The sequence below is a fragment of the Cyprinus carpio genome, chromosome A20 (assembly GCF_018340385.1).
Source record: "Cyprinus carpio isolate SPL01 chromosome A20, ASM1834038v1, whole genome shotgun sequence".
Classification (NCBI taxonomy): Eukaryota; Metazoa; Chordata; class Actinopteri; order Cypriniformes; family Cyprinidae; genus Cyprinus; species Cyprinus carpio.
In genome coordinates, this window is record NC_056591.1 from 19333405 (window position 1) to 19347138 (window position 13734).

Consider the following 13734-nt stretch of genomic DNA (forward strand, 5'->3'; position numbering starts at 1 on the left):
CGAAAGCAATTATTTTGCAATACATATTTTCCTTGGTCATATCTATTAATTTATTTGCAACTGATTTTATTTTGCGTGTCAGTCTAGTTTGAGCTTGCGATGCCGTTTTCCCTTTGCGCTTCATTTTTCTGCGCGTCTCGCTTTGTGGCACTGTTTTGACGTGGGGGTGGAGTCAAGGGATGGGGGCGTGTACAACATGCCTCCCCAGAAGTGACGTCATTGGCCCGAGACGCAGCTCACTGATCCCGGTACTGTCATGATGAGCAGAGGCTTGCGAGTGGATCGTTTCTTTTTATTCACTAGCATTAAAACATGCATGTCTTCGTTTTATTAACTTTATTAACAAATGTATATGTGTATAAGCAGTGTTTGCTCAAGTTAAAGAAGTTGTTACCATGAACATCTGCTGTTTATTTCTCTCATTGTGCACACTTTTATAGCATTAAAATGTGTATTGTTTCATTTGGTTAACTGCATGTGTATTAACAGTGTTTGTTTAAAATCTCTTAACTTGTGGAAGGACGCCAGCGCAGAGAAGCGTTCTTTGTTTACATTAGTTCAGAGTTACTGCTAGTTTTAACAATGCTTTTGGAAAACGCAGCCCTGAAGAGTTTTGTAAATAATAGCCTGTACTGTAAAAACCAGACATGTCAATAAAGAATTTTTACTGGAAGTGCACTTTAGAGGATGAATTTAACAATAACTCTATAAATACCCTAACCCTATAATAATAAATACTAGAATTATAAATGAATAATTCGCTAGTTTCATTTGTAAATGAAAACACACATTTATCACAGAAAGTTAATTAGGTAAGCAATACACAAATTAAAAGGGGAAACAAGCATAACAATAAATATAAAAATATAGCCCTATTTAATATAATATTATTATCAATTATTATATACGGTTAGCCTATATGAATAAATGAATGATGCATTTATATAGTGCTTTATAATGTATTGTTGTACACCCAATTCGCTGTACAATCATGTTTTGCAATTCTTTATTTTTGTTTGCAAAAAGCAAAATTATTTTCCTCAATATTTTAATTTTCGTTTGCAAAACTTTATTTTTTTGCGTATACATATATATCCAGCATTATTTTGACTCCATGATGTATGTATGCTGTTGCCTTACATACCCGTGTACACGGGGAGTGGCTCAGCATGCAAAATCCACTAGCCAATTCTCATTGACATTTTCTCTTAAATTAGATATGAGTGGGCTCCCAAGTTAGATATAACTTGTAGTGACCGACAGAAAGGGAATGAGAGCTTGGACCACAGACCTCTAATGTCTCAACACATTCATCCACATTTTTATTACAGGAAGAGATTAAAAATATTGTACTATATAAATTTTTAAAATCTATAACAGGCATGAGTAAAACTTTTTACTCACGTTTTTACAAATATCTGAATATAGAATGTACCTATACATGTGTTATTGATGCTGATGGGGAGACTTGAGTGTGTTGCAGTGAATCCAACCAGACATGAGCAATTGTAACTTCCAATTACATTTGTGCAGTTGGTATTTGGACCACATACAGATGGACTGAATTGACATTCATTTCTATCTGGAAAGGAAATAACACATTTCAGAACAATATCTCAATATATATATATTCTCAGGTAACCTAAATGTGCATTATTTAATTACATCAAGGCTCAAATCAAATATAAATAGCACATTAAAGTTAAAAGTTACACACTTTTTTGTGTGTGCACTGTACAGGTCTGGTATAAAGAATGTTTTTGCTCAAGTGGCCAAAATGTTTGCCCAATAGAGAAAAGTTTTGCGGAGCAAGAAATAAAATTAGAGGGAACATTGGTGCTGACTGGTTCACTGCTATTTGTTACAGTAAATCCACTCAAGCAAGAACAGATGTAACTCCCAAATGAGTTGGTGCAATGAGAGTTTTAACCACAGAACTCTGATGTCTTAAGACATTCATTCACATCTTTATTACAGGAAGAGATGAAAAAATGTATATACAGGTGCATTTGAATAAATTAGAATGTCGTGGAAAAGTTCATTTATAATCCAAAATAATCATAATTAAAAGAACCAAAGACTTAAACTACTTCAGTCTGTGTGCATTGAATTTATTTAATACATGAGTTTCACAATTTGAGTTGAATTACTGAAATAAATTAACTTTTCCACGACATTCAAATTTATTGAGATGCACCTGTATATATATATATGCTTTATGCTTTGTGTTCCTGAATTTACAGTAACAGACATGAGCAAAACTTTCAAGTTTTTACAAATATCTGAATATAGAATGTACCTATACATGTGTTACTGATGCTGATAGAGATATTTGAGTTTGTTTGCAGTGAATCCATCCAGACATGAGCAATTGTAACTTCCCATTTCATTTGTGCAGTTGGCATTTGGACCACATACAGATGGACTGAGTTGACATTCATTTATATCTGGAAAGGAATTAACACATTTCAGAACAATATCTCAATATTTAAATAATTTACTAATTAGAAGAAAAATGCAATTCGACAAAAAGATGTTGAAACTTTTTAAAAAATGAGTGTTATGTAAATAAATGAATCCCACCTATGCATGGGTTACTGCTATTAATAGTCTCATTCATCTTTGTAGCGTTATATCCTTCCCAACAAAAGCACGAATAGTTTCCACTGTAATTGGAACAGTTAGCATTCAGCTCACACCCCAACGATGAGTTGAGACATTGTGTAATTTCTGAAATAAAAAATAAAAATAAAAACATGGCTCCTGACAAGATTTAAATGTCCAGTCTGATAGCATCCATAAAGCATACTTTATATCATGTATGACAAATAGAAACTGACTGTTCAGATATTAAAAAAATAAAATAAAATAAAATAAAATAAAATAAAATAAAATAAAATAAAATAAAATAAAATAAAATAAAATAAAAACTTATTCTTGAAGGTCAGAGTATGCATATCCAAGTGTTGGATACATTCACTTCAAAAACATAATATTTGCCTCTGGATTTGTACATATGAAAACATAATGTGATTTAAATAATCATGTATGCAAGAGTAGGCCTTTACTCTTTAAATAAACAATAATATGTAAAAGAACTGATCTTTATTTTTGTACAGATAACATTAAACTATTATTAGAACTTTGTAATCAGACCTGCACTTCTTCGTCTAATATGATGCGCTGACCCATCTGTGAAGCTAAACTGGATAAAAATAAAAATAAAAATGTTTTCATTTCAAACTTAGCAATGTTTCTCATGTCTTCTCACACTATACAAGAATGTCACCAATTCCAAAAGTATTTATTTACATAAAAACATTTATGACATGACCTAACAGTGTCTTGGGGTCAGTGTTACTGTATATCTTGTATGTAATAAAAGTGTTTAAAAAAAAAAATGTAAATTAGATATAATTTTAAAAACACAGGGTATGTTCATCATCCAATTATTTTATGAATTTCAGTGCTGTATGATAAAATTTATAAAACATCCTTCTCTACCTGTAAATCCATGCTTATTCCTGAAAAATCGATAATTTCCACAACAAACACATTGGTCAGCAGGATAGCCGCGATGATTCCTAATAGGTATTTTAATATTTTCCCTGAAACTGAGAAATTATACATTTTCCTAAATTGTACTCACTGTTAGACAAACTTGATTTTTTTTTTCTGACATTACATTCACTGAGCCACTGTCCCACAGACCTCAGTGAGGATGTCAAAAAACATTACTACAATGACAAACTACTTAAAAATGATTTAATAGTTGTGCCTCAACAAGTCATAACAATGATATTTTTGAAAATCTTTAGCAAGTGATTCATTAAACAGGCAAAGCAATCAGAGCAAAACATTGGATTCTTTCGATGGTTACAAACTGCCAAAAAAAAAAAAAAAACAGAATAAAATATATATTAAATATATTATTATATCGATTTTGCTTAAAATATACTGCAGGATTTCTAACAAAATTAGTTTTTGTACCGTCACTGGCCATATTTCACATTCAAGGTACGTCAAATTCACTTCAGCTTATTTCTTCAGAATGTGGATTTTCTTTTTTTTATACAGTCATCATGGATTTCTCTGTAAAACAAAATTGTGTCATATAATAAGTGTCAAACACAGGCATAATATATATATACACACACGAATACATACATAAGACAAGCATTAACGCTTTAATTTAATTAATTATATTATATTTCTATATTTAAATATATATTAAATATGTAAAAAAGTAGGCTATATAAAACAAAACTTATAAAAAATATAAATACATATAATGTGACACAAGACAAATATTAATCATGAAGAAGCCTTATTGTAGTTGTACAAATTAACTCCCACCATGTAGCTAACTAATCCTATGTTTGACAGAATCATTAATAAAAAATCATTCTGCCGTTAAGTGCATGTGTTACGCTATACTCCGGCTGACAGCAGCAGTGTCACTGCTGCAACATACAGTGAGATGTTCTGCCACAATGTCAGTGACACTGACACAATCCATTGACCCATGTCACAAGTGTCAGTGGCACATGCCACCAAAGTCTCTTTAAGACAAGTCATGTCACTCGGTGGCCATCTTTGAAACGCCTCTCGGGCATCCAAGTGCAACTCCTATCTCTCTGAATGGGGAAACATCAAATTCTACAAAACTGTTCACTAGGCTTGCGATTAAATTTCATATTTTAAATCACCAAAGAAATCTGATAACAACTGTGTCATAAATATTGTTTATTTTGCTCAAGTAGTGTTATAAAAAGCTTATTTTTCAGGCTAGATCAGCCAGTGCGCATGCGCAGTCCTGAGCGCACGTCTCAGAAGGCTGACTGTTTCTATAACAACCGGGACGCTTCTAACAGCAGCTGCAGTGACGCGCTGACTTTACAGATTAGCGATTGGCTCCTTCATTCAGAAGGCGGGGCTTCCTGTGACTGAGCGGCCATATTGAGCATTGCATTTTTCCTAGGGTGGCCATATGCGCCGTTCATACGGGACACGTCCTGGCCAGGACTTTAATATTGCCTAAAACGTCCAAAGCAGCTTGACCAATAATATGCAGGTTTTGTATATAATTGACCAATCGTGGGGCTGCGCATGAGAAGGTGAGATCTACAGGGGACGATCAAAGCGATGCATATATGCGCAAGTGTTTTGTTAGTTTGACTTGAAGCGTCACTGCGCACCGATCAAAAAAAGACACCAAATTGCGCAGTGATGCTTCAAGTCAAAGGAACAAACAAACACGCGAGAGCGTTTCGAAAGCTCATGAATGTCACATAACGATCAACCTGCACAGTGCAAACAGCCAAAACCTGAATATTTTAGGCAATATTAAAATCCTGGCTGGGACGTGTCCCGTATGAGCAGCACATATGGCCACCCTAATTTTTCCCCATTCAAAACTATACGAGTGACATGTCTTTGGTATTCTATAGTCTTTGATGCCACTCACCACTGACACGTGATAGCGAAAACTGGAAGTGTCACCGAATATGCCACTGAGCATAGTGGCATGTGCCAATGGCATCTGTACGTCAAATGCCATGTCACTTAATGTTAATACTGCCTCTTAAACTGGCTGTGTGATGTAACCTATAGAATGTGGTTACATGACTCGAAAAATCAAGATATTGGTGCAGAAATGCCCCGTATGTTCTCAATTCCTGTTTGAATGATGAACAGACATGTTTTGTGACTGTATCAGTCTTTATTCCTTCAGATCTCGTAGTTAAATTATAATCACTTCACACAGACAGGTATCTAGGCTGCTGTCCCTTTAAGACCGGACGCATGGATGTATCCTACCGACACATATCCGGTTTCACCCACCTGTTTACACTCACTTAAGCCATTACCGACTGTAGTTACGTGAGATACTCCACATGATGGACATTTTGACAACTGTGTGTCTATTTATCTATTCAGGTGCAATAGATCTGATCGCAAGCGCACTCGAGAGAGAGAGCCATTCTGGTATGTCATTCAGTGAGATTCCGCCTATCCGGCCTTCACTAAAGCAAGTTAATGGATAACGAATTGTGATTGGATGGTAATTTTGTTCTTGGCTACTTTTGAATAGACTGTTGAACAGAACACTACTACTACTTGCGCTGATCTCCTATTTGTAAAGAAATTTTGAAATACGGGACAAATCATGCTTTTTTTTTTCTTAAGAAGTCGGGACACTAAAAATAGAGCTGAATTATGGGATTGTCCCAGGAAAAATGGGACTTCTGGTCACCCTGCCACTTCTCAAAAGGCATGCGATAGGCCTTTTTTACTGTCATTTTAGCATGGGCTCAGTCACTGTTACTTTTTGACTGTCGGCTCTCTGCAGTTAAAGGTATAGTTTTGACAGCAGGTGATTGCGCAAATGTTAACAATGATTGCTTTTTAGAACTTTACCGATGAACGTAGCCCGCGAGATGACAAGAACGAGCTACAAAAACGTTACACCCACACACAACATAGTAGCTGTTTACGGACAAGATGTAACCAACACTGATGTTTCATCAACAGTCTATATATAATTGAATTTTTCTGGAATAATTAATCTTCATTGCTCAAAATTTGAAGGAATATTAGCTGTATTTTCTCAAACACTGTCCTACTAACATATTTGACAACATTTACACGGCATTTCAACAAAACTTTTATTTTGTGATCAAAATTAGAGAACAGTAGCCACTGTAGCATGAAAGTAGATTACAACTATAATTTTTGAAGGGTTACAGCTGTCAAAATTAGTAGGAATTGTAGAAGCCTTTGCTTTGACTGGCTGCAGGACATCACTAGTTTCTCACACTGCGCTGGTGTGATCTTGACCACTCTTCTTCCAGTTTCTTCCATAGTTCGTTAACTCTACAGTAGTGGGTTTCTTAGTCATAACTTTGTTGCCAAGAATTTTCCAGAGATTTCAAATCGAGCTTAGATCAGGACTCTGGGCGGGCCATTTCATCATTTCAGTGTTCTTAGCTTCAAGGAACTGCTTTACCCATTTTGCAGTGTGATGGGTACATTGTCTTGCATGAGAATTGCAGGCTGATTAGATGCTTGCAGGGAAGGTACTGCATGTTGTTGAGGGAGGTTCTGATAAATATTTGCATTAACCCTGCCATGTAGCTTTATAAGAGGCCCAACTCCTACTGCAGAAAACATCCCCTAAACCATGACACTTCCTCCTCCTCCTCCTCCTCCTCCTCCTTTCATTTTCTCCTTGCAGTTTCTCATCAGACCCATATAAATTAAACTTGCTATCATCACTAAAGTGAACCTTGGTCCAGTTCTCCTCTCTCCACACAACACGCTTCTCAGCAAAATTGAGTCTAGCCTTTTGATTCTGTATGCTGATGAGAGGCTTTTGTCACTGCGCAGAGTGCGCTTTCTCTATGACTTCTCTTAAACATGCCAAGACAAATCCTTACCCTGTTCAGCGCTGAACTGGCAAGCAATTCCAGCTGCAGTGTTGATTCCCCATTGAGAGTCTGCATTTGTCTAACGTGGATGACAAGCCTTTTTGTGGGACTTGAATGAATAAGTGTCATTATATATATATATATATATATATATATATATATATATATATATATATATATATATATATATATATACATATATATTCCTTCTCAAAAAATTAGCATACTGTGAAAAAGTTCATTATTTTCCATAATGTAATGATAAAAATTTAACTTTCATATATTTTAGATTCATTGCACACCAACTGAAATATTTCAGGTCTTTTATTGTTTTAATACTGATGATTTTGGCATACAGCTCATGAAAACCCAAAATTCCTATCTCAAAAAATTAGCATATTTCATCAGACCAATAAAAGAAAAGTGTTTTTTAATACAAAAAAAAGTCAACCTTCAAATAATTATGTTCAGTTTATGCACTCAATACTTGGTCGGGAATCCTTTTGCAGAAATGACTGCTTCAATGCGGCGTGGCATGGAGGCAATCAGCCTGTGGCACTGCTGAGGTGTTATGGAGGCCCAGGATGCATCGATAGCGGCCTTAAGCTCATCCAGAGTGTTGGGTCTTGCGTCTCTCAACTTTCTCTTCACAATATCCCACAGATTCTCTATGGGGTTCAGGTCAGGAGAGTTGGCAGGCCCAATTGAGCACAGTAATACAATGGTCAGTAAACCATTTACCAGTGGTTTTGGCACTGTGAGCAGGTGCCAGGTCGTGCTGAAAAAACGAAAACTTCATCTCCATAAAGCTTTTCAGCAGATGGAAGCATGAAGTGCTCCAAAATCTCCTGATAGCTAGCTGCATTGACCCTGCCCTTGATAAAACACAGTGGACCAACACCAGCAGCTGACATGGCACCCCAGACCGTCACTGACTGTGGGTACTTGACACTGGACTTCAGGCATTTTGGCATTTCCTTCTCCCCAGTCTTCCTCCAGACTCTGGCACCTTGATTTCCGAATGACATGCAAAATTTGCTTTCATCCGAAAAAAGAACTTTGGACCACTGAGCAACAGTCCAGTGCTGCTTCTCTGTAGCCCATTTCCTGCACACGCCTGTGCACGGTGGCTCTGGATGTTTCTACTCCAGACTCAGTCCACTGCTTCCGCAGGTCCCCCAAGGTCTGGAATCAGTCCTTCTCCACAATTTTCCTCAGGGTCCGTCACCTCTTCTCGTTGTGCAGCGTTTTTTTGCCACACTTTTTCCTTCCCACAGACTTCCCACTGAGGTGCCTTGATACAGCACTCTGGGAACCGCCTATTCGTTCAGAAATTTCTTTCTTGTGTCTTACCCTCTCACTTGAGGGTGTCAATGATGGCCTTCTGGACAGCAGTCAGGTCGGCAGTCTTACCCATGATTGCGGTTTTGAGTAATGAACCAGGCTGGGAGTTTTTAAAAGCCTCAGGAATCTTGTGCAGGTGTTTAGAGTTAATTAGTGGATTCAGATGATTAGGTTAATAGCTCGTTTAGAGAACCTTTTCATGATATGCTAATTTTGTGAGATAGGAATTTTGGGTTTTCATGAGCTGTATGCCAAAATCATCAGTATTAAAACAATAAAAGACCTGAAATAATTCAGTTGGTGTGCAATGAATCTAAAATATATGAAAGTTTAATTTTTATCATTACATTATGGAAAATAATGAACTTTTATTCACAATATGCTAATTTTTTGAGAAGGACCTGTATATATATAGATATATATATATATATATATATATATATATATATATATACTGTATATATATAGCCTTATTTTGTTTTAATTCAAATCAGAATGAGAAGGATATGTTGTTATGTACAACATATCAGCAATAATGTTTGCACATATCAGACAGTCATTGTCATGATAATAGTCGTGATAATATTTTTATTATCTCAAATCCAAAGAGAATATTCTTTATAAAAGTTAAGGCTTGTCCGCGCCCTCCTAAAACGGCTCATTCTAACACGACCCCACGTCTACGTCACTATGTGGGAAGATTTGCATAACACTGTCCAAATGTTTATGTAATTTATTTATTTTTTGTTCATTTTTAACCACTCAAAGTTATAAATAAATAAAAATAAATCATATTTCCATATTAAAAAATAATAATATAATTCTGTTCCACACAGCCGTTTACACTGTGCTCTTGTGTTTATATTTTGGTGCGTCAATCAGTTTAATTACTTCACATATGAACCAAAGATCTGTACTCAAACTTTTTTAAGTCTGCTAAAAATGTCTACATATGTACATACAGTAACAGTTCTTAACATATTCTTCAAAATATATTTTATTTTCCTCAAAAGAAAGATTACAGGTTTTAAACATCATAACATTAACACACTGAAAAAGGCATAGAGCCTTTAGTGACATTTTAAAGAAAAAAACAGATTTAGCATTCTTACCTTGCTTCTGGAAAAATAATAAAATAAAACAAAAAATATATGATGTCCTGAACTCTCAAGTAATCTGTCTGAAGAAGAGTTTTTGTTTCCTTCTGAAATGATCCACCTACAGAACACATGCCAGATTGGAATAATACACTTGCAAGTATTCTTTCTACTAAGTTTTCATACTGCTTAATACCTAATAAAAAATGATTAGTGTTTTGAGAAGAGGATGACTATAAATGTAACGAGAAAGACAAGGGACAAGTGACAAGTGAAGAAAACGGATAAGTGATTCAGTTCCTGACTGATTGCATTCCTGCGTGCAAGTTTTTTTCTTTAGTTTTTTCTTCTTCCTCTTCTTTTTTGGGTCGTTTACAAGTGAAGGTTCAAGAATCTGATACTCCAGAAAGGTATTTTTTCAAGCTCAAATTTTTCCTGGTTTATACATTATGTGTAATATTATGTAGCTTATAACCATCATAATTAGGAGTACCAAATAAAATCACTTGTAAAAATTAGTTTATTTGATCTTTTTTTTGTTTGTTTGTTTGTTTGTTTGTTTTTTGGAGAAAAGCAGGTGGGAAATATATATACATATATATATATATATATATATATATATATATATATAAAGCCTTATTTTGTTTTAATTCAAATCAGAATGAGAAGGATATGTTATGTACAACATATCAGCAATAATGTTTGCACATATCAGACAGTCATCATCATGATAATAGTCGTGATAATATTTTTATTATCTCAAATCCAAAGAGATATTCTTTATAAAAGTTAAGGCTTGTCCACGCCCTCCTAAAATGGCTCATTCTAACACGCCCGCACATGTCTATGTCACTATGTGGGAAGATTTGCATAACACTGTCCAAATGTTTACATAATTTTTTTTGTTGTTGTTCATTTTTAACCACACAAAGTTATAAATAAATAAAAATAAATCATATTTCCATATTAATAATAATAATAATAATTATGTTCCACGCAGCCGTTTACACTGTGCTCTTGTGTTTATATTTTGGTGCGTCAATCAGTTTAATTACTTCACATATGAACCAAAGATCTGTACTCAAACTTTTTTAAGTCTGCTAAAAATGTCTACATATGTACATAACAGTTCTTAACATATTCTTCAAAATATATTTTATTTTCCTCAAAAGAAAGATTACAGGTTTTAAACATCATAACATTAACACACTGAAAAAGGCATAGAGCCTTTAGTGACCCTTTTAAAGAAAAAAAAAACAGATTTAGCATTCTTATCTTGCTTATGGAAAACATAATAAAATAAACCAAAAAATATATGATGTCCTGAACTCTCAACGTAATCTGTCTGAAGAAGAGTTTTTGTTTCCTTCTGAAATGATCCACCTACAGAACACATGCCAGATTGGAAAATAATTACACTTGCAAGTATTCTTTCTACTTAGTTTTCATACTGCTTAATACCTAATTAAAAATTATTAGTGTTTTTGAGAAGAGGATGACTATTTAAATGTAACGAGAAAGGACAAGGGACAAGTGACAAGTGAACCACTTCTTACGGATAAGTGATTCAGTTCCTGACTGATTGCATTCCTGCGTGCAAGTTTTTTTCTTTAGTTTTTTTCTTCTTCCTCTTCTTTTTTTGGGTCGTTTGAGGTTACAAGTGAAGGTTCAAGAATCTGATACTCCAGAAAGGTATTTTTTTAAGCTCAAATTTTCCTGGTTTATACATTATATATATATATATATAAATTAAAATCAGAATGAGAAGGATATGTTGTTATGTACAACATATCAGCAATATGTTTGCACATATCAGACAGTCATATTTTTATTATCTCAAATCCAAAGAGAATGATTCTTTATAAAAGTTAAGGCTTGTCCGCGCCCTCCTAAAACAGCTCATTCTAACACGACCCCACATGTCTACGTCATAATGTGGGAAAATTTGCATAACCACTGTCCAAATGTTTACGCAAAATAAGGAAGGCATAACTTTTATTCTCGCTGTTGATGCCGCCACCATGTTGTGGATACACTGTGTGTTTCGTTGTGAAAGTGAAACTACTTTGTTTGGCCTTCCAAAAGAGGACACAACTAAAAAATAAGTGGTGAAGTTGTATTTACAACACTGTTGTATTCAGCCCAAATATTCAGATGTGTGCAGTGCATTTTACAGAGGACGAGGACTGTTTCCTGTGAGAGTAGACTACAATGCCCGTGTGGGGCAGTTTCAACTTTGCAAGGACAGTCTGGCTCTTCTGACTCACAGTCTGTAAGTACGTTTACATATATAAAGAATTTGCCACTGATGATTCAAACGCAAGTTTTGAACAGTGTAGAATAGGCTTGTTGTTTGTCGTTTCTCTCCCATCACAAATGCAGACGTGGTTTTATGTTTATGCGGCGCGATACACAACACGTAAAAAGACAGTATAAGTCATTATATTCAGTAATTATGTCCCCACTGGAAGCAACAAATGCCTCGTTTATAATGGGTTATATTGTTTTTGTCTTGTCACGCTGGGACATGGCATCACAGATTGGTAATGCAGCGTTTCCCAATCCCAGTCCTCTTATCATGTACAACGTTTGTTTTAATTCGACCGTAAGTGCCCTGCGAAGTGGACATCACTGGATATTCTGTCATGATTCCAGTTCGAAACGACTGTATATGTTTCATTCAAAGGGCATTAAAGTGTGTGAGACATGAATTTAAATTGTATTTATTTAAAGAGGTATATGATGTCACACTCGTCTGTGTGTGAAGACGCTGCAACGCAGCAGCGCAGAGCAAAATCCATGAATGAATGTTTGGAAGTAAGTAGTAAACTTGAACGGCTTTCCCCTGCTCAGGGAGTAGGGAGCAATGAACACGGTGCAGGGATCATATCAATCGGAACGCAGTTCATGCACGTAGCTCTCTTCTAACGAGCTGGTTATATGAATCAGGTGTGTTAACTAAGAGAGACAGAAAATATGCATAGCAGGGGAGCGCGAGGTAGAGGTCTACACGGGTCCAGAAATTTGTATTTGAAATGTCAAAAATGCACTACCCGGAACCGATGCGAACCGTCAATTATTTGAAAGCTGGACCCGAACCCTGCCGGGAATACACAGATCCAACTGGATTACAACTGAATATTCCACAGCAAATTTCTATAAACAAGTCGATAAAGAAGTTGCGAAAATTTAACTTTTTGTTTTTACCTAAAGTAAGAAGCCTTCTCCCTTGTACCTGACTGTAATGCACACAGTCCTCCTTGCCAAGAAAAGTTCCATCCATGTTATTCCTCTCTTGCCAATTGAAATGCTTAGTCCACTCATTATTCTAGCTTCAAAAGTCCAAGTGCTGTCACACTGTGAAGGATGAAAAAATGCAACTTTGCAGTTTTTGGATTTTTTGTATCTCGAGTCAACTTATCTCGAGTCAACTAATTTAGACTGTTTGCCCATTTGGATTATAATAACGATTGCCTTCTAAATAAAAAAGCCAATCATCAAAGGTCAAGTCATCGCATCGTTTTTTTTCTTATTTCAAATTACAGAGTCACACTTTGCTCATCCTAATATAAATAAAAAAACAACACGCACAGTGCTGACTGACTCTGATAATGGCCGGGTGTTCTCCGAGTCCAATCTCTCGGGTATTACACAACATTAACAGATTACCATTAACATGTTAAACAACCCGGGACCCGAAGTAATAGATTGGGACCCGGACCGGACCCGGCTGAACCATTTAAAATATAGCCTAGAACCCGTACGGATCCATGTTAGCACCCCGGGTCCTCCGTGTAGACCTCTAGTGCAAGGACTGGGATTGGGAACCGCTGTGTTAAGGGCCGTAACATTTCCATCACACG

General features: G+C 35.7%; 2 protein-coding genes across 4 annotated transcripts in view; both read right to left on the minus strand.

Annotated features, from left to right (window-relative positions):
- LOC109072722 (adhesion G-protein coupled receptor F1-like) overlaps window positions 1–10149 on the minus strand; it is a 31730-nt gene extending 21581 nt beyond the window's left edge. For 2 of the 3 annotated variants that reach the window (XM_042778009.1, XM_042778007.1), the window contains exons 1-3: window positions 2584–2721; window positions 2300–2447; window positions 1436–1582 (exon numbers count right to left, since the gene is read on the minus strand). In XM_042778009.1, coding sequence (XP_042633943.1) covers window positions 1436–1582; window positions 2300–2441 — 289 coding nt within the window. In that variant the 5' untranslated portion in view covers window positions 2442–2447; window positions 2584–2721. Of the gene's footprint in view, window positions 1–1435; window positions 1583–2299; window positions 2448–2583; window positions 2731–3156; window positions 3206–3504; window positions 3615–3990; window positions 4093–9886 lie in introns of those variants that run through there. The other variant, XM_042778008.1, reaches the window with a different exon arrangement.
- The window catches only part of LOC109072723 (tumor necrosis factor receptor superfamily member 21-like), a 150421-nt gene that overhangs the window by 102208 nt on the left and 34479 nt on the right, over window positions 1–13734 (minus strand).